This window comes from Eleginops maclovinus, chromosome 11 (genome assembly GCF_036324505.1).
Source record: "Eleginops maclovinus isolate JMC-PN-2008 ecotype Puerto Natales chromosome 11, JC_Emac_rtc_rv5, whole genome shotgun sequence".
Classification (NCBI taxonomy): Eukaryota; Metazoa; Chordata; class Actinopteri; order Perciformes; family Eleginopidae; genus Eleginops; species Eleginops maclovinus.
Window position 1 is genome coordinate 14,171,429 of NC_086359.1, and position 22,692 is coordinate 14,194,120.

At 38.3% G+C, this 22,692-nt stretch overlaps 1 protein-coding gene across 1 annotated transcript in view; it reads right to left on the reverse strand.

Annotated features, from left to right (window-relative positions):
- LOC134872101 (polypeptide N-acetylgalactosaminyltransferase 10-like) overlaps window positions 1-22,692 on the reverse strand; it is a 61,001-nt gene that overhangs the window by 13,011 nt on the left and 25,298 nt on the right. Inside the window, exons 4-7 of the mRNA XM_063895243.1 lie at window positions 21,433-21,599; window positions 6,090-6,275; window positions 5,548-5,731; window positions 2,059-2,176 (exon numbers count right to left, since the gene is read on the reverse strand). Coding sequence (XP_063751313.1) covers window positions 2,059-2,176; window positions 5,548-5,731; window positions 6,090-6,275; window positions 21,433-21,599 — 655 coding nt within the window. The remainder of the gene's footprint in view (window positions 1-2,058; window positions 2,177-5,547; window positions 5,732-6,089; window positions 6,276-21,432; window positions 21,600-22,692) is intronic.

Genomic DNA, 22,692 nt, shown 5'->3' on the forward strand with positions numbered 1-22,692 from the left:
ACGATTGTACAGTTAGTAAAAAAACAAAAACATTCAGATTTTTATTCCATTTAAATTAAAGGTTCAGAACTTTGTCTTTCTTGCCTTGAATACAATTCTCTGCTCAGAAGTTCCTTTTTAACGTACCTTCAGTTTAATCTGCTTAAAACCTCAAATGTTAAAGCTTCCATGAATGTCATATATTTTGCATCCCTATCATTTTAGTATCAATAAGCAAAAGTAAGTAACAAAAAGATTAAACCTTAATATGAAGAAGCAGCAGTAGTTGAAACATATATGTCCGATCAAATACAAATACCTAGCGGAGGCCTTTGTGCTTAATTGAGTAAGACGTCAAAAGGCATTCCTCTTTAGAGCAGTAATTTCATTATTATGACAGTCTTTTTATCCGTCCAGAGCTCGCTGACGGATTCAGCAGAGGAGAGGGAGACGAGTTCGACATGCTGGCCAAGTCCCAGGCAATTGTGGTCCCGCAATATTATAATTCATGCTGAAGCACCAGAGAAAAGCATAATCTAATATGGTTTTTTGAGTATGATTAATGTAGAGAGTCTTCCATGCAACAGAGCAGGTTTATCTTAAAGGTCCCCTATTATACAAAATGCACTTTTTGTTGTCTTTTATACATAAATATGTGTCCCGGGTGTGTAAGGAGACTCACAAAGTGTCAGAAGTACAACCCTCTCTTTTCCTCCATACCCACATCTCTAAAAACGGGGGTACAAACGGGGTCCAAATAAGTCCCAATCTATCGTGTGCAATATAAAGTCGCGAGCTGAATCCCCTCGCGCAGCTCTGTCTGTGTATTCAGCAGGATGTCTGCAGGAGGGACTTAGAGTTGCTGTATACATAATACACATAATGTCACGGTTCTAGTGGTAAACACTGATAAGTGTTTCAGAAATAATGTTTGATGTGGTTTGAACATCATATGGCGTTTAATCACGGCAGCATTTAGCTCAGTATCTCTGTTAGAAACGTCTCTCTTCAGAGAGAGAACATGCATGACGCTCTAAAGGGGCGTGGCCAGCTTCAGGTCTGCTCAAATTTTAAGCGACAGTCAAAGAATCAGCACTTCAGGAACAGGGCTGACATAGAGGGGTTTGAGGCATGCTACAATGGGTGACCTGTTTGCTATTTTGAGCAAAACACTTCACAAATGTATGCATTGTATAGATATTGCCCTACAATATATTGTTCCAATATAGCATAATAGGAGACCTTTAAATTACTAAAACAAGGGTTGAAACCATAATGGGAAATGTCTCAAGGGCTTAAGATTTTCAGTTAAATAGCTTTGGGTAAGCTAATAAAACATTAGGAGAAGCATATAGAACTTACACACTCTTTCCTACTTTAAATGCAATTGAATGTACAAAAAAAAAAGAAGCTCAAAATAAGTATTTGAAATAAATAATTGCCTGTTCTGGATTTCTTCCAAAAGATCTCTGAAAGAAACTGGGACTAACATCCAATCACTGCCATGTTGCTGTTCCCATTCAGTGATTATCGGTAAATAAGCAGAAAGGTAAAGGCAGAGCTTGAATAACAATTTCATAGTCTTTTGAGTTAGTTATGTGTTAAGATGGAATTTTTGGGGGGATTTTAAATAACAATTATGAATACAATACTAAAACATATTTCAGATTTGATTTAATCATCATTGTTGTACATGAAGAATGATATCTAATGCAGCATATTAAATGTATATAAGGATCCATAATAAGCATGTGAACAATGTGAATGTCAATCAATGAATAACAAATGTCTAACTCCTGGTATGTTCTTCAGCACAAGAAATATTAATATACAATGTTACTTTCAATAAAGAAAAATCAGCAACTGAACTAGCTAAGAATGTTTGTGTATTGAAATTAAACTAACTCATAGTCACACACGGACTGATGTCAAACACAAAACATGGATTTAAGTTAAAACTCAGAATTAAAAAATGGAAACAAAGATTCCAATGACACTATCCATTACAGTATTTCCAACACTAAACTCTGACACTACACTGTAGTTCTGTGCGCGATGGCGATGTGTTTTAATTTCTACCTTGAAGGAGATCTCGTACTGTTCTCCTCCCCAGATTTCCAGACCCGTGTCGTACCCTCCGAGCTCCCAGAACCACTTCCTGTCAACAGCAAACAGCCCACCTGCCATCACTGGTGACCTGCAAGACACAGAAGAAACACATTCAGGCACAATACGCGAAAAAGAAGGCATCTAAAACATGACTTTAGCAGTGTTTTTCACCTTTCACACTTTTCTACATCCATCTTTTTCCAAACTCTATACTCTGATGTCATACATAAGATATGAACAGACCAAAAACACTTATTTATTCAAGTGTAAAAAAAGAGAAATGCCTTTTTTTAATAAAATGTCAATTTTTTTACATTTTTATTTGAAGTATCTTATTATACCACCATAACCACATTTCTGTTTCTTTAATCGGAAAGTTAATACAGTGGATCTAATAATGTTGTTAAACCCATTTCTTCACTATGGAAACGTCTGAGTCCTGGTAATACTGTACATGCTAAAACGATTATGCTTCATAGCTCTGCTTTCACTCAACGTCTTTTCCTTAAATATATAAAGCAAGGTTTGGTCATTTGATCTCATGCTGTATAATCTAATTAATAAAACATTTTTTTTTTAAAGAACCCATTTGTGACAACAGTGAAAAACTCAAGTTACATGAAATCTGTTTAATATTTCACAACTGTTTACAGGCTGTGAGAGATAAGTTTCAGTAAATTATATCCTTCCCATAATTGTGTATTTGCCTGCTGTATGCACCAGCATTTGTTTAGTAACAGAGTGACAATCTGCACAGTGAAAAACAATGAACCCTCCCAAAGTACTCTTGACTATTCTGACTGGTGTAACAAACTCTGCAGAGAAAAAACAAATTGCCGAACTGCTGTAGTACTTGAGGAATGCACTTTATTTTCCTATCTTTCACAAAAAGGTGATTTGAAATGATTAGAACCTGCAGTGTGGAGTGGAGACACTGGACGCACAATCATTGCTCTTGTGTTTTTCACATGACCGGCCTGACGGGGTAACAGTAAGGCCGAGCAGTTAATTGCCTAAGACGTGTAACAAGTGTGCTCGATAAAGAAAACACAAAGCGGACACACAGTTTTTCTCCCTGGAGTACTGCTGGAGGGAATTCAGTGGGCAGACTTCCACCAGGAGACAAAGGATAACCAACAGTGACGATGGTGTGTTTGCGGCATTAAGTTTAGTGATTACAAGCTGTTGTGAGGTCACAGGAGCGTGTGAGCTCAGCATGGAAGGCACAGCACTGTGTTGGCACTGATTTTTGGGGTAGAGATTTTTTGCTTTGTTTGATGGAGGGCGAAAACACTTCACACACTGGCTTCAGGACAGACAACACTAATATCTTACAGCTCGGATGAAGCTCGTTAAGATGAGGATAATTTAAACACAACAGGTTCCAGTTTAATTTACCGGGATAATAGCTAGAGGCACGTTCACGTACCTTGTTTGCCAATAAACACTGTTTACTTTTAGCATTAACTCTCAAACCACTGTTTGTCATCAATTATTAGATCTGACCTCTAACACAATTATTTGAGGAAAATTTGAATAATTTATTTTCTGCCATAAGGGTTTTATAGTCTGCTGAGCTTTAGCAAGGCAGACAACTGAATGAACATTAATCATTGTTACTCCAGGAGCTGACAGTGGCTTTCAAATAAAGGAAAGAGAAAGAGCTGAGCAAAAAGAGAAATGTCATAAAATAAAAAATAATTGGTTATTTTTGGTAATCAGCAGGGGGGCTTTAACAATGAATTACAGCTCTGTGAAGTGTGCAAACTTAGCTGCCATTGCTAACAGTATTATTAAAAAATACATCGATTTCAAGTTTTTAATATTGCTACAATTGATGTAATGTTTTTGTACAAGAACAACAATCATTGTTCATTTAAAAATACATTTAATATATCTATTTTTATACAAGAAAAATGCATTTTATACATCACAACAGTTAAATCTGGCTTCCTCTTCACCCGGGTTCTAAGCAAGCCAATTTTTTCAAAGACAAGTGAAGAAAAAGAGCAGTGCAGTTCTGAATTTCAAGGCAATTACCGTCTCTTAGTCTGTTGTCATGTTTGTTTTTTAAGAAGGAAGTCACTTTGGAAACACAGCAGCAAATCTGATTGCACAGAACTGCAAAATTATTTGTAAGTCAAGTATAATGTGTGCTTTGTCAGATTCTTTCCAGAGACAGAAACATTGTTAGAGTTATCACTTATTGATGTTGCCATTTTTATACTATTTGTTTTGAGTTGTTGTTGGTCTGCTTGTGATTTGCCAAAACTGGCCAATGGGAAACCATATTTCTTTCTTCAGCTGGCAAACATCTTCCATCTTCCCTAGTCTCTTTTCTTTTGCCAGTGTTAGTCTACTGAATTTAATTTGAAATGCTCAAGTTCATATTCTCCATTTCAGTCCATTGACCTTGATGAGACATATGGTGTCAAGGCCTAAGCTTATAAATGAAACATAGAAGCTAGAAGCAAAAAGAAAGACGGAGGGAGAGGTGATGGCACTGATAAAAGAGACAGTGACAGCAGTATGAGAACAGGGATACAATCATACTCCAACACACACACACACACACACACACACACACACACACACACACACACACACACACACACACACACACACACACACACACACACACACACACACACACACACACACACACACACACACACACACACACACACACACACACACACACACACACACACACACACACACACACACACACACACACACACACACACACACACACACACACACACACACACGATGGATTTTGCCAGCCCACCGTGCCTCATTCTCCGCTGCAGCAATGTCAATCAGAATGAAAATGGAAATCTTTGCGACTCAAATTGGATTTGCACTGATGAAGGTCATTTCATTGGGCAAGAAGAGCAGACTAATTCACAAAATGAGGATTGATTCTGATTGTTCCGCAGCGCATTTCTTCTTCTTTAGTCTCTTATCTTCCTGCACCACCACCGCCCTTCCTGATGATACCTACTGTATTTCCCAGGACACCCGAATAGTCTTTGGCATGCAGTCATAGAAATATGCTTTCTAGATAATCCCCCAAAGCTCACCCATTTATGTGCCTGCCATCACATGCAGAGTTATTTGGCCTTACAAATAGCAGAATGTGTCCCTGGGTTTATTTATTTATTTATTTTGTTTCCATTACTTTAGAGTTACATGCCATGAAATGCTGCCTGTCAAGGAAGGATAGGAAAGCAATCCTAGGCTATTGGCTTTGTTTGAACTTGAGTACTGCTACCTGGACAAAGAGTTATTGCACATGCAAGACAAAGAAAGAGGAAAACAAACTAAAAGTGAAGAGAACCAAGGAATTCCTTCCTTTGCTGATGACTACACACGTCACAGAGATTTTGTATTTGCATAGATCAGTTTTTTCTTGGTGTTGCTGCTGTCAAATGTATCAAAAATAACTGCACTCACTCAAACGGTTCACTGGGGTCATCTTTCTGCAGCTCATTCGGGATGGGTATCCGTTTATAGTACATTTCCCAGTCAAACGCCCCTCGCATGGCATCCCCTGCCTGCGTCTCATAGCCAAAGTTGTCGTGGTCGATCACATCGATCATCGGACATACGATGGTCTTCCTGTTCTCTGCGATTCGATCTGAGGGACACAGAGGAAGGAATATGGGTTTGAAGACTTTTAATGACAAGAAATGGTTTAAGAAGTGCTTCCATGGCTTTAAATGCCTATGGCCAAGAAAAGTCTACTTGTGACTTGTGTTGACAGATTGCAAATGTCTTGGAGCTGTGAAGAGCTCGACCAAAGAGCGATGTTCCCTTCTTAGACTCTTTCATTGTATAGTCTTGACAGTCCTCAAGAGGGAACATTTTCCAAAGAAAGGAATAGAAAAAATTGAGAAAAGTATCCGTGTTATGACTTGACTATAGGGTTGGGGATTCAGGTAAGTGGGTACTTTGACATGTAATGCCGATACGTTGTGTGTCTTACGGTTCCTCACCCAGTAATGGAGGGAGCCAGTTGACGTTGGCCTCACAGTGAGAGTCCAGGAAGGTGATGACTTCTCCTTTAGCAGCACCAGCTCCCAGCAGGCGAGTCCTGATCAGCCCCTCCCTCTTCTTGGTCCTCAGGATGCGAACCTTTGGCAACCGCACCATGTACTTTTCTAGTGCTTCCTTGAGGTGCTCTACAGAGATCAAAACAGTGAAAGCAATATTAAGAATGGTTATTGCATTAGCATATTGGTATTGATTTCTCCAAAAGAGCCCCATATGTTGTGTATTTGTATACACATCAGCTAAATTGGGCCGTAGTAGCAAAAAGAGCTTCAGCAAGATGTCTACAAATTGTAAAACATCTCCATAACATCTTACAAAATAGGTCAAAAGAAAACTAAAGCATGAGCAGTCGTTATCAAACAAAACATCTGTCTATGCCACATGCTCCCGACTGTTTCCCTTTAGGCCTACATAACATTCTCACCCTTGCTTTACAGACTTATTGTAATATACTTGACTTGAATCATTTGAACCAATGTTACACCAAAGAAAAGTATCAAACTGTGAGGAATTAAATGAAACTGCCCCCTTACACTTGGCAGTTACCTATTGGCAGAAATTGCTGTTTCTCATCATAAATTGCAGTGCTCATGAACATTTCACTATACAAACTATGCAATGCCTAAAGAAAGATTAAAAAAAGTGTCTCTGAGTAAAATGTTCAATTCATTGACAGAGGAAAACATTGCCAAACTAAGGTTTAAAATTGTTTATTTTAAAATCTCATGCACAAAAAGTCTTTGTTTGTGCAACACATGAGAGCCAACTCAGATCAAAACAATTTCAAGTATTTTTCAAGCTGCAGCAATACAATACATCTCAACTGAAAGCAACAAGTTTGTAAAATGTACAGTGTCTTCTGCTAATACACTGGAAGGTTGAAAAATATAGAGCATTGATCAATCAAAGGGAGGGCTATACATACACGTTTTTCGCCAATCTTTCCTCAAAGCTGCTTTGGACAGAAATCAATCCTGCCCTAAATGGAGCTTGTAAATCTTTCTCCTCAAACGTCAAGTCAGTTTTGACAGGTCAATAAAAAAAATTGGAGCAAGACTCAAGACCATGTTTCATTCGCTGTCTGTCTTCTGTCACTGTGTTTCCAAAGCGAAGACTCGGTCAACCATCAAAGAGAAATCCTGGGATAGTGATCCTGAACCCTGGCCCAGCTTTTTTTAGAAGCATTTAATACTAAAGATGTTTAAGAATGAAAGTTTATGGGTAGTAAAATATCTCTGTGATATTGATGATTAAAAATCTAATTCTATTCTGTATCTCTCTCGACTCGTGTCAAATATGTGTAAAGGCATCTGTACAATAGGCATCCATCGTGTCTATGGTTTTCAGTCTCAATTTTAGTCTTCAACACTTAATACGCATTTGATTCAATCTTTATTGCAGGAAGTCTGATAAAATACTATATGGTGCTAACCAACTGGCCAGGGATGGTTCCAGATATCATGTTGTCCAACCTAAGCAGTGACCCGACAGACCATAATGTTATGCTTAGCTTGTCTCCACCAGAGACTCCATTGTGTTTCTAACTGGCCTGTCTCCTGCAGCACCAACAGTTTTAATGTTTTAATAAATCTCTTATCTACCGTGGAGACTCACACTCCATCACACATACACACTGCCTCACAAACATTTGATCATTTGTCACTTTCAGTGCACAGATATTTGTTTTTATGATATCCATTTTCTACATCATTACCTCACCAATTACTGTTACGACAACAAACTTTTAACTGGTAATGAAACAGCCGCAATGTAATACTGATTTATATGACCTACATAAGTAAATGACACCATCAGCGACGATACTGGCTATTTCTGTAGTTATTGTTAATGCTTGTAATTATTGCAGTGGGGTTCGATTCTGGTGAAAACTGCACAAAATCAGCAGGATATAAGATCAGTTCTTAGAAATGTGTTTATATCACGCAAAGAAGGGTATCAAAATTGTTTTAAAGTTTTGGTAGCAGTGTCAAAATGTAGATGCTCAGCCCTAAAGCCAATAAGCAGGATAAATGCAGTGTAGCTTCTACTGTTAACTGAATATATAAACCCCGCCATACTCATTATTTTTCTCAATGCGGTTAACAACTTCATTATTACACTTCATTTTCCAAACCTTTGCGATACTCTGTCCAACTACCAAATGCAGGTAAATTGTTTTTCTTGATCGACAAGTTAGATACCAGCCACACATGCAATAGAGGCTATCACCATGTAACTGTATTATGATACAAACTGATTTATATTTGACTTTTTTGGCATCAGGCTCTAATCTTCAACAACATGAATTGAAGTTGGCTTTGCAGTGAGCATCCAGACTGTACTGTATAAGGCTGGACAAAAAGGGTCATTATTTTCATAATATAGGCAGACATTAATAAAATGTTACCTGCTCGTGTAACTTTAAGATAGCAGGTCTTACAAATTGTCCTGTGTCACTTAGGAACCCCCCTCTAACACAGCCACTAATTGGATTCAGAATATCAGAAAGGATGGAGGAAAGGCAGCAGTCCTTTAACACCTTCACAGGATAAACTACCGCTGTTAAAATGACAGGCAGAATGTCTTTATCTCTGCACTCTGTTGTTTCCTTCCCGCTTTATTCCTGCTCTCCTTTCGTCCACCCTTTGTTCCTTCTCTTCATCTTCCCTCTGTCACTCATCTCGTCCTTCTGTTTTGATGCTGTTTGGCAGCAGCTCTCTCTCGGGGAGACGCTCCTGATTCTAACGGACAGCCGAGACACTGAAGACAGCAGGACCAGCCAAAACTAACAAACCTAAAGCCAGCAGGTCCTAACATCTGTCTCTCCCACTCTCTCCCTTCATCCTTATATCCTGTCTTTCCTGTCATTTATTCTTTAATGAGCCCGAGTAAATGACAGCCCGTCTTCTCAAGTCAAACAACATCAAAACCCATTTTCACTACTGAGTACAAGAGAGACCAAACTAGAGTGTTTGTTCAAGACCAGATCTGACTAGAAATAATTAAAATAGAGCAAACCAAATGAGTAAAGGGCAGTAATCAAGAAAAGAGAGTGGAGGGATGTCCGTATAACTGTCACACAAGCCTCTGATGGTCCATACTGAAGGCTTTACTTTGGATGCTGTCTGACTGAAATGGGTTTGCTCAAAGAAAACTGTTGCATGTTTTAAAGCAACTGCAAAAATATTGTTTAATAGATCAATTACAAAAGTGAATTAGAAATCGTGAGTGTTGACCTTCAGCTTATATTTGAATATATATAGAAGATGGACATTGAAGTAACTGTGCCCACTTAAAGTACCGAGTAACGAGTGGGCAGGAAATGTAATGTGTAGTTGAATGTTTTGTTATATTATATGATTATACTATAAGCATTTGCTTACAGGACAATACAACTTGATTATATGCTAATAGAAATGTTCTGGGCACCTTTATTTTCTTTTGGCACATCCGACTGTCAGGAGGCCGCGGGGTAGACCCAGAACAAACTGTACGGATGATATATCATATCTGTCTTGGGAATGCCTCAGGATCCCCTAGGAGCAACTGGAAAAAGTTGCAAGGTAGAGACGCGTGGACTAACGTGCTTGGACTACTGCCACAACAACCGAAATCGTGATAAGTGTCAGAAAATGGATGGATGATCCCGTGAGTCATTTAAAAACTAGTGTACTAGGGAACAAAAGCGTTATAGAAAAGTGATTATCCATTCTTTATATTCTCTGTCTGCCCTGTGTATTTTAAAGTGTTGTGTTATACAGTATGTGTTGGTTTTATCTGCCCCCTGTTTTTGTGTAATCTTTTGTCCTTTTAAATGTTTTTTTTTAAAATTTTATTGTAAGTAGGTAAAGTAAAATACATTCATTCTCCTGTATAACTAATAACGTACTAAACTCACCACATAATTAATACGTGCAGCAGGGTTTTGGCACAGAAACCGAAGCTGAGGGGCTCCATAGGGTCGGTGCCACCTTTAGAGGAAAGGGTGAGCTTTCACCTGCATGATACGACCATTAATCAGCCCAGTAGCTATTAACCACTAAGAGATTGATTCCGGCTTCACTTTTGCCCTGCATGGGATGATTCTTCCATAACCCGCCTAATGACAGGCAATGAGATTAAACAATGACCATTTGCTTTGCATGTACATCACCATCAGCGAAGAAGAAGGAAGCGGGAAAGGTTACCGTGTCTAATTATGAACGGTTAATTTGACCTGAATAAATTGGTATATGGCTCTGCTAGTTTCCTATAAATTGGCAGTGCTATCAATCAGCCTAATGAGTGCAGGCTGACATCTGCAAACATATTATTCATTATTAGAATGTCCCGGACATGATGAGGGCTCAGGCACCATTGATGACGCGGTCAGCAACATGGACCCCATTTACCAAACAGCCCAACATCCGCTGCCCTCTATCTTTTTTCTTGCTTTAGGAATGCATTGCATCTTCCCCCAGGCCATTGATTTGAATTCAGTCACATACATCAAAACTAAGCAAAGAGGACGCATCACATTGTGGCAAACTGTCCTCAACAAAAGTTTAACAAAGATAATTTATTTATTATTCAACATTGTCAGTTTTTGGTTCAGAACCAGGTGCATATAAGATTCAATACATTTCCATACAATTCTTTAATCCCTACCGACATTCCTTTGAGTGAGGCAAAGGGGATTTTCAATTCAATTAACCTCAAATTACAGTAGATCCAATATGGCATCCCAATTTCATCTTTCCAACGTGCTGGATTACTTCCCAGTAATGTTGGCACAGCACCAAAGACCCAAGCTAATGCTAATTTATTCCTCCAAATTATTCTGCTGCTCCTGTGAACTCCATCACACATTCTCCTTTTAACCGAGTGCCAGGCTGGGAATATTTGAAGCTGCTTTTTTGCAACCGTCATTAAAAAAAAGCGAAAAAGATGCTGAGGGGTATATGATGATATAAGCCAGCCTGGGGGGGTACACATAGCTTAAATCACTACTGAGGCAATGATAAGAGATGTATTACAGATGTGCACTTTGCCGTCAGAACCATAAAATGATGAAAGCAGTTTTTTGATAAGCAAGAGAAGGGGACGGACAATTTCACGTCTCTGCCTAGAAGCACTGTCACACATTTACAGCACAGGCACACATTATACTGCTTCACAGTATCACCACAGCAATGACATCTCTATCAGAGTCTCTACTTTATATAAGCTGCATATGTGGATTTTAATTTGATGGTGTATCAGCTTTGAAAAACGTGAATGATTATAAACAAAACTTGATAGATGAATAATAACTGAATACACACACATGGGAGTACTTTTCTGAAGGCAGTTGCAACTTGATGGACAAAGGCCCATTTTCATCCCACATATTGTATAGGCAGTGGGAAAGCCAAATCTATCCCATACTTTTCATTAGACATTTACACAACACACAAGGTCCTTGTTGAGCAATAGCAGCATTTCTAAACCAATGGCTCCTTACTCCTTAGTCTTGTTTGTTTTCGAACAAGGTCCTTCCATTTGGTTTCAGGTAATTGAGACCCAAAATTTCCTGATCCTAATCATATCTAACCAGTTGGGTAAAGTCCTATTGTACAGCCGCTGCTTTCAGGTCTGTCTGTTAACCACACAAGAGAAACAAGTGTTGATGATGATTGACAAATGAGAGTGAGACTTATACAAATCACAAAGGCAATTTTACTTTCTCTTTTTGGGTCAACAGTATTTTGGATCAGGAGTATTAGCTTTTTTCGGTGTGATTCTGACTAACTGTAATGACTGCTGATTTGGAGTGGTAGACATATTTTGCCTGGCTAGACACAAACAACATAATGAGATAGAGGACTGAAACACTTTACTGATGTTGTTTGTTGCAAATAGGCTAATGTCTAAAAGATGATCAAGGCCCTCAAAGATGTTCAGTGTTGTTCAGCCATTTCCTGCTTTCCTAAACTCCAGTCAAATGCTGGGTCCAAACTGCTAAGAACAGGATAACCTTGCAAATAAAGAATAAAATGAAGCAAAGTTATGAGAAAGGAAAGTAGAGACAAAACGGACTACATAAAGACATAACAGTAACAGAAACAGGGAAAGAGTCAGTGTTATTCATTGTTAACACGGCAGCACTGATGTTATATTCACTCTAAATCTCCAAACCTCATCCTGTCGAGCGGCTCTCGTACTGCTGCTGTCGACTGCTGCAAAAATATCCCTGTGGGGATTGTTAGTCCTTGAGAGAGTCATTGTCAGAGTCAGAAGAGCAGCCTGCCAGCCCAGATCTGCAAATTCAAGTTTTTTCGCACACATGCTGTCATCTAGCTTCTGTTATGAAAGGGGAAAAAAAAACTTCTTCTCTGGCCCATGGTCCAAGTTTTAGTTTTAAAAGTCCGAGTGAACCCATAAAAAGAATAGCTGTCAAGTTGAACTGTAAAAACGTATTTCCAGGCTTTAACATGAAACAAGCAATGTTGGTATTGTAAATATTTCTTTCTTACAAAAAAATATTTTGACCCCAATTCTATATCTATGTCACTTGGTCTAAATCTATTATTTTTCTTCTGTTTGTTCCAGAAAAAAAACAGTAAAAACTGTAACTAGCCACACTAATAGGTTTGGTCAAGGGTGTTTTGTAATCATAAGTCTCCCTTGAGTTATTATTATTTCATTTTAAACACCTACACTTCTTGTAAATAATTCAAACTTTAAGGTTTTTGAGTGTTTTGGAAGTGCTTAGGTATTGTTCTTTGAGTTAGTGAGTTAAGGCACTCTTCCGTTAAAGCACACTTGTTTTAAAATGACCATGGCTGTAAAATTAAAGATATTCTTTATCAGAGAAACCATATTATACAGTAATAAAGCTTATTTGAGAGTTCTTAAGAAGTATTCACACAACACCCACTCGCATAAACCAATTACTTATGAAATGCATCTTTTGAATGTTATTATAAAAGAGGTCAAAATAAATAAAATATATATATATATATATATATAAAACAACACGCAGGAGGAGAAAAGGGTAGTAATGAACAATGCTGGTAAAAGGAAAGGAGAATAATAAAAACAGGAGAGAAGAAAAGGAAGGAACGGATCACAGAGAGGAAGGATGAATAGGATTGGTGTGCGTTAAAGTTCCTTTTCAGGACCAGTATTTACCAAGCATAATGCAGCCTGATAAATAAGAACAACTTCAAAGTCTTCATCTACTTAAAATAAGTGTTTGCTGAGCCACTATTCATCCATCCTTCAGAGCTGCTTTTTGCAACTTGCTGAACAGCCAAAAATGGCACCTCTGCTCTCCAAGGAAGACTATTAGAACATAATAACACGTCTTTATCTCAGACACCTCCCTTATTGGCCATTTCTCTTATCATCGCTCATTCCATTTCCCTCCCTTCTCTTTCACCATGTGCTAATGGCTTACTTGAGTTTGTGATTGTTTTGTACCAAGATTGCTGCCATTAAGCTGGCAGGATGCCAGTTCAAATAATGCAGATGCTAATGGAGCGCCTTAAAAGATATGCACTGCTACTCAAATTAAATGTCAATTAAACGGAAAAAATAATGACAATAATATTTTTTTAAAATTATGGGAAAAACACAAAAAATGACAAGCAGGTTTTATGTTGTAATGTTCCTACTACATGGGACACACGGAGTTAAAAGTACTTCAATAATAGAGTCGCACAATCCCATTTTGAAGAGGAGTTGGACTTTTAGATATCTTTGCACTCAGTTTGAAATATTATATCTCAATATCTTCTGACAAGCATTTAATAAAGGTAACACTCCCAATATGCCTTTCTCTCTCAATCTCTCACATTCTGCTAACATGCCCGGACACTTACAGGTGCTAATGAACTCAGCCTCCCCAGAGAACAGCTCTCATCTCCAAAGTACACTTGAATTAAAAGAGAAAGAAAAAAACAAACACTTGCTAAAACACGATAACATGCTCTGCTGCTTCGTGCCGCCTCTCGTGTGAAAACCCTGCCTTTTACCACATGGCCCTGAACACACAGCTTTATTAAAAAAGAGACACAACATTTTTGCCTGAACATGCCTGGAGAGCGAGGTAGAGTAGGGTGAGGGCAAATGTGTTATAAATGCAGTATAACTGTTTTGATATTTGTCTTTCTGCTGCTTTAAACATACTTAATACAAAGAAAAGGGGAAACAATGACCCTGCAGAATAAGTGAAACCACCCTTTATAGTATATATTGCATGTATACTATAAGTAACTCAATTTCATCTGAAAAAAAAAACTTGCAAGGAAAGAGTGTGAAACCCAAAAATATATGTATTCCAATGAACAGAGTAGCACACATCTTACGTCAATCATCCTTGGTAATAATTGGGTTGGGATAACTCCCCCGAGGAAGATTTAAGGTTTTATGACGTACAGTAACCCATAAATGGTTTCTTTATTCTGGTGGTAACAGTAATTTCACAGGCGTCCTTGTGTAAAATGGGTGTAATAATAGTGTAATATGGGTGTAATATAGATGCTACATGGGTGTAATATAGGTTTAATCACAGTGTAGCATGGGTATGATATTGTAGTGTAATTAATGTGTAAATATGGGTATAATAACAGTGTAACATGCAACTTGGGTGTAAAATGGGCATACTAAGGGCGCAATAACAGAGTTATATGGGTGTCATACAAATGTATTAATGCATAATATGGATGTAAAACAGTGTAATATGGAAAATAGCAATGCATTAATTAGGGCAGATAAATGAAAGAAAAAAAAAAATAGATGTGTGCTGCTGTCACACATTCTGAAGAGGACTACCAATAAACTTGTCTCTACTGCAAAAAGTGCCTTTAGTATTTTGTTCAACTCCTTTCAGCATCATGACATGGTGATTCATGTACAGTAAATTTGTGCACACATAGTCAGACATGTAGATGACAGATGGCGAACGAAGACATCCATGGAGAAAGCGGCCCATTAGCTGAGCTAACCTTGAACGTATCAGGGAGGTTGGGAAGCCGGAGTGAGCCAACAGTCCCCTGGAGGGAAAGCGAGGGCCGAACATCCTTCCTGCACGGGCTGCGGAAATTCAATTACAGCCTAATGAAGAGTGAGCTGACCTCCCCTCACCATAACCACTCTGCCTCCTCCCCCCATCCCTCCTCTCATGCAGCTGAAGCTCATAATGAATTGTAGCTGGGCTGGTAAGACTGGTTTGATTGAGACATGTGGCGCCTCTCTCCGCAGGGTATCTGTCTCTCTGTCTTACTCTTGTCATTATCCATCTCAGCTTTCACCTTCATCTCTCACTTTTCACTGAGCCCTGCAACCTGTCAAGTCTGCTTTTAAAACTGCATTTTATATCTTGAGTAGGATGATAAATACTACAATATCACATACGGAATAGCTTTATTTAAAATCAAGTTACAATAATGTGAAACACAATAAAATATGTTCCGTTTGTTTTTTGGGTTACATTAAATAGCAACAGCCGAGTTACAACAGCAAACAGCAAAGCATCAGCCACTCACCTCACCAACGCTGTTGCCTTTCTTTTAATTAATGGGATTTTATCAGCACATGACACTATTGGTAGTACTTACCAAAACATGGGATTGATCCAGCCTGATTTATCGTTGTGAACTTATTCACTTACACTGGTTTATAAAAGTTATAAACTACTAAATTCCACTTTTAACAATCCACCTCACCTTACTGTAACATACTTCTCCCCCTCCTCCCCTCTCTGAAAGTCGTTTCATGCATCTTGATTGCTCCATTTCTCACAGTATGACATTTATTTCTCATGTCCATTCATCACCTGCCTCAACGGGCTCATTTTTGTCCTGCCAACACATGAATGCCATTAAAAACATGTCATATCCTCTCGAATTGATAGCTACAAATTGACAACCAAGTATATAACACATGATTGTGAACAAAATAAGTATCTTGTTTGATACGTTTACCTATATTTTGAGTGTCATTAACATTCATTGTTCCCAAATGAAATGTTTTAATTGGGGTTTTTTTGAGCTGTCTAATTGATCCCATCAGGCACTGGTCAGTGACCGAATAATTGGACAATCAATCTCAAGGCTGTAAAAGATTTCCATCAGAGGAGGTGGTCCTGCTGTGTGGCATGGTGGTCCTGCAGAGAGGGATGGTATGGTCTCTGTCACAGACCAAAGTTAACCGTGATGGATACACCTGAGTTGCACTGTCCCTGGTTTAATGAAACTCTGCGATGAAGACGTCTAAACCCCATTACATGCCAGAGAGATGAGATAAGAAAGGAAAATGTGAAGCTGTCCTTCAGGCTGACAAAGTGTTTTTTGGGGTAATACATTAATGTAAGGTAAAACAGTAAAAGCATTTAATTGGATTCTTATCTAGACATATTTGGCCCTGGATGTGTAGAAGGACAATGAGTGTTATAAGTGATAACTCTTTGAGCTGACACAGCAGGTTGAACAATCAGTCCAAGCAGGATTCTAATGTTAATGCAGTGACATCATCCTCACATCATTATTAAAAATATAAAAGGTGCCAAACCAGAGATTATTGTGGCTTTACAAAATTGAGCATGCATGCAGGGAGAAGTAAACAAAGTAAAGTGATTTTATTTACAGTATATAAATAATTTTCATGGTGAATTTCTACTTTTGATATCTATATATTAACTGTTTATTTACATTTTCTATTTTTGATTCATGTACAATGTCTTGTTTATGCTGCTGTGACCAAACAATGTCAATATCAATAAAGGTTGTGATCAATAAAGTCAATATATTCTAATTGGTTTATCTTTTCTTGAAGTATGAGTTCAAAAAAAAGATCCAACTCTCCGAGCCAACATTTAAATATATATTGTAAGGCATCAAATATTCCTTTCCAAAAATCTTAAACAAAAGACCAATCACAGAAAACCTAGTAATGATTTGCATTTAGAATACAATGGTTTACCAGCGAAATGGTGAGTTATCATCATAGTGAGATTTCTGAGAGGGTTCAGAAGAACGTATCTTATCAATAAAAGTCATAATGATGGCAGGGAATTTATTTTCTATTTTCAAATCACTGCACAAAACCCAGCAGGTCCTGTGGCTGCATTCTACAATTTTTCTATTTCCTTCTGTGGGAGGAAAGATTCGTCCCTCTGCCATTTCTATGATGGATTTGGGTCTTTATGATTGTTGAATGTCAGTGGAAATAGAAACAAAAGGAACTAACATTTGCTTTTTGATTGAGGGACTGACACAGAAACCTGACATTTCCTGTTGTCAACAATCTTACACACTGTAAGTTTTATAAGTCAATAGCGGCAGAGATTAGCACTCAAGCTGATGGGTCTACCAGATCAGATTTAGCTTTGTTAAACTTGATCTTCAAATCACTTTGCTGTGAGCTGCTGAATTCCTGACAACTTGATGTTATAACTGGCAAATCTATAGCATCTACATACAAGTTATGCACTTTTAACAGGTTGGTTTGGGTTTTTGAGGAAACAAAAGAACGTGTTTAAATGTACAGTTAAGATATTTAGAGGATAAACATGTGAATTGATTTATGCCAAGTCTCTATTTCATACAGTAGTTTGCTCATTAAAGAAAATAACACGTTCATTATTTTAATGTCATGCATTAAAAACTAGCTTTTTAGGGGTTATAAGTATTTGTTTTGACTTTTGTATTCAGATCTTTGAATATGGGACCAGAGAATGTTGCATTTGAGAGATTTCAGGTGTTATTGGGAAACAGAGTAGATCAAAGATAAAACAAGGAGAAAGGAAAAATATTTGACACAGAAAGTAACATATAAGGAATGATAAACAATTGACACAAATATATACCTTTAAAATGGGGTAAATAGGAATAAAACAGAGGCACAAGGGATGAAATAGTGTAGACAACTGCTAGAGAAGAAGAGAGATGAAGAGAAAGAAGAGAAGGACAGCAGGAACAAACATTAGACATGGAGGAAGATGAGGGAAAAAGAGGAGATGAAAACAGCAGTTTCAGTGTCTGCATGTTTTCTGTGAGTCAGTGTTTCTGCTTGAATGAAGGTCTCCGACTAGTACTCAGACATTTATCTATCTATTTTATTATTAATATAACTTAATTTAAATGGGTAAAGCATCAGGCAGAAGAAAAACATTTATATTGCTCCACAGAAAACAAAATCCTATTTACAAATTCCTTTTTTTAAATTTCAAACTATTTCTGCAGAACTTTATAGACCTTTTCCTTTTATGGATGGAACAAGCAGCAACAGGAGCAGAAGCTGTCAGAAACAGAGCTTTTGAAAACAGCAAGTACTGCTGTCTGCAGAATGAAAAGCTTTAGAGAAGCAGGGCGCAGCGGGGAGTAAACAAATATAGAGACTCCGAGTGAAAGCCATCTGACCCCTGCTTTGAATCTGATGATCCTGGATGCCCAACACTCCCAAACTCAGAGCCCGATCAAAGTTCTCACCGCTCACACTGCTTTCCTACTTGTTGTGTTTCTTAGACATACTGTTTACTTAAAAACACACCCCAGCTTCAGCATGGGTTCACACTTTGAGCACTCTTGATACCATGAGAAGGGAAACACAGTTTGAAATGAAAATAAAACAACAGTGCTAAAGAAGAAAGTGTTCCCGTTGATTAAAAGTTGCTATGAAAAGCAAACATACAGGCATATTTAAATCATCAGGTATCCTTGGAGTCATATAAACATAGTTGTATTAATTATGGTTTTAGAAAGGAATGGAAGAAGAGGCTGTTCCTGCAAAGCGTCTGTGCAGCGGGGCTATAATTACACCAAATACAATCTGGGTACTAATTAGCACCTCAGAAAAATATAACCACACTCAAAGCATCTCATCAATTGTTTATCGTCTTCGTGTTGGCTGCGAGGTACCAAAACAAAAACAGCATCAATTCATGTGCAACAGGGCATCCGTATTACTGCGGTCTAGCATGCTGCCGCAGAGTGTTTGTGAAACATGAGCTAATTCTCATGGAGGGTCAATCAAAGCAGGCAGCGAAATAGTAAGTTATTGTAGCCTTGCTGGAAAGTGTTTATGCATCTTTGCACCTAGAACTTTAAACCATGTAACTTTAAACTGCACACAACTTTGGTTGGTTGGTTGGTTTGGTATTTAGAAGACTTAATACTTGGAGCAATTATACACAAATACAGGAATAATCTTTAATGATTTCTGGGAAAAGATATGTTTAATTCTTTACAAATAACAATTGATTAGTAAATAAGTCTGCATTCATGAATACATTAATATGCTGTCCACAGCTGCTTTACACTGAATGCAAGCTTGCCCTTCACTTCATTAGACCCCTGCAGGCATGTGAAGCAGCAGCACAGATATATTGATAAATCTGTAGCCTCCCATTACAGGGGTATGCCAGAGTACAGGCTGCAGTGTCCTTGATTAAATCCCATGATGCAAATGACCCCAGGCTGCTACAAAATAACTATAACTTCTCTATACGTTCCGTATAAATAATAAAGTATCCTTCCTGTTTGTGACAGAGAACAGGGAGATTACCATGTTACACAGTCATGTGCAAGTTCTTAAAAAATTAAGCGACTCACATTTGATTCTTTTCATAAAACATTAAGATTTGAATGCTACCCTGTCACATTTTGAAATGTATTGTTACCATTTGCCAAATAAAATAAAGTTGAATAATGACTGAAATTGTGAGATTGATACAATCATAAAAACTGCTTCACCACCATATTTTGTACTATTTGATAACCATTATTATACTGATTCATTGTTAAAAGTCTGCCTTTTGTTGAAGATTTATTGTGCAGATGTGCTGATATGCTTCCTGATTATTCATCTCTCGTCTGTGTCAGAGCATGAGACCAGTGACGTGATTGGCTGAGAGCTTTTTTAAATTAATGCCTGCCTTACACTTTGATCTTTATTCCAAATCACAAAGCCCATTCCCATCTATGCAGCACATAAAAAACAATACAACACACAAAAATACGCATTATATACAGGTCTGAATGTCAAATTAAAATATGCCTCATATTCTTTCCTCTAACTCAACTATGTATCTTAAGTGCAATATTTATTATTTAAGGAAATGGAAAAGTGAGCAGGAAAGGATGCGTCAAACTGGGGCTTTGGACCAGGCATAATGATGAATATCTCGTCCCCTCATACACTCAGACCCGGGAGATAATATTGCACAATTTATTATTCAAGGGTTCAAAGCTGTACATTACTCCAGAGTTTAAACTGATTCAACCGCCTGTGTGAGAGCACCAATCCACATCAGCAAGTGGATTTCTTTGTTTTTTCCTCTGGCTAACCTCGCTAACACTGGCAGGGTTACATAATGCCCTCATCATCACCATCTGTTCGGAGGTCACTGTGGTCTTTAACTCCAAACACACTCCCTAATGCAGCAGTGAGGAAGCTGGTTATCAAATTAAAAAAGATTAACAAGAAGAAATGACTCATACAAATATAATATTTTTTATAACGCTTCCATAAAAACAGGAAGTTAGTAGCAGTGACTCACCAATTAGTAAAAACTGCAGATTGTGGTCATACACAGAAATAATTAAAGATCAGTCTTACACACACACACACACGCACGCACGCACGCAAACACACACACACACACACACACACACACACACACACACACACACACACACACACACACACACACACACACACACACACACACACACACACACACACACACACACACACACACACACACACACAGATACCCAGACACGCACGCACGCACGCACACACACACACACACACACACACACACACACACAGACACACACACACACACACACACACACACACACACACACAGATACCCAGACATGCACGCACGCACACACACAAAGGTTTTGTTAATAAATGTCCAGCTGGGCTGGTAAGCTACATTCCTGAAACACTGACTCACCACTGTGTGTGTGTGTGTGTGTGTGTGTGTGTGTGTGTGTGTGTGTGTGTGTGTGTGTGTGCTTAAGAAAGACCTACAAAAGCAGGAGAGTCTTTAGATCACATATGGGCCTCTGCAGAAGCCAGCTAATGCTTTTGTTTTGAAACAGCTCATTACTTGTGCAACAGTTACCAACACTTACACACTAATGTCTCAGTGGTTTGGGTGTGTGTGTGTGTGTGTGTGTGTGTGTCTGGGTATCTGTGTGTGGGCACGAATAAAGAGGAGACACAGACGAAGAGTTATTTCTAGCTTGCCTAGGCTGAATGCAGCTCTGCTCATTTCTGTGTGTGAATGTGTGTTTGGAGTCGCCGTACCTTTGTCGCTGAAGTCGTCGACCAGGATGATCTCTGCGATGAGCTGTGGAGGAGAGCGGTTAAGCACGCTGTGAACTGTCCTCAGCAGCGACGACCAGCCCTCATTATGGAATGGGATGATGATGCTGGTGTTGGGCAGCTTCTCTGCATACAGCTTCTTTATACAGCTACACAAACACACAAAACCAGAGAAAGAAATGAGGGACGTAGATAGACCAGAGTGTGTCATTCCTATTTAAATAATAACTTTATCTTTAGGCATGCAATTGGGGATCCTCCGGGGAGGGGCTTGTTGAATAGTGGGTCCAGCATTTTGGTCAACAGTGAAATATTAAAACCTAATGCATTTGTTCCCATAACACTTTGAACACTTTGCCACACTCCCACATAATGTAATGATGCAATTTCATCTTAAGCCACCAACAACTCACAATTTATACTTAATTATTAATGTCAGGACAGTTTTCACATGAGACATTAACTTTATATAGTTATGTGAAAACTATTTAACTTTTGCTGCACTGTATTTCTGATTATCATCAAGCCTTAGCTATGATGCTAACATACAATGATAAGTAAGTCCTCAGGTTTAGAAATGGTACAGGCTTCAGACACGGATAACCTTATTTTCTATTATATTTGCAAAATATCTTATCAAAGTATCTTAAATCATCTTAAAATGTTATGATTAAGGAAATTGTTAACATCAACTCCATTCATGATATTTCAGTTCAGCAGTGCACACAACCGTGGTTATACACACAGATTTGGGTGAATATTGACTAATGTGATATTAGAAGAAGTAAATAAATTGAGAGCTAATGTAAAAAAGCTGCTTATAGTTCAACTTAATGCAAGTAAGTTTCAAATGTTTTTTGGCTATGTAGATTCATGTGTGTTTTATTAAGATGTTCAAATGCTAATTGAGAGAAATCTTTTGGAACCAGGGACACTGGCCTTTTCTTCAGTGCTCTCAGCCCAACCTGATCAATGTGTCACTCCTTTAATAAGACGCAATGAAGCATTCCACCTGCTGGCGTGACCTTCCCTCCCATTCTGTTGTCTTTCTCTGTCTGAGTAGTTGAGGAAGAATCTGTAGAGACAGTAATTATCTCCGAGTCTCTCAGGCCTGTCTGGCTGCCTCAGACTCCACCTCTCTCTTTCTTCCTCTTTATCACTCTGTCTGTCTCTCTATCACATCCTTCAGACGGTGCGTGAGAGTGAAATGAATGAATGAATGCTGCTGGGAGGTTCTTGCCT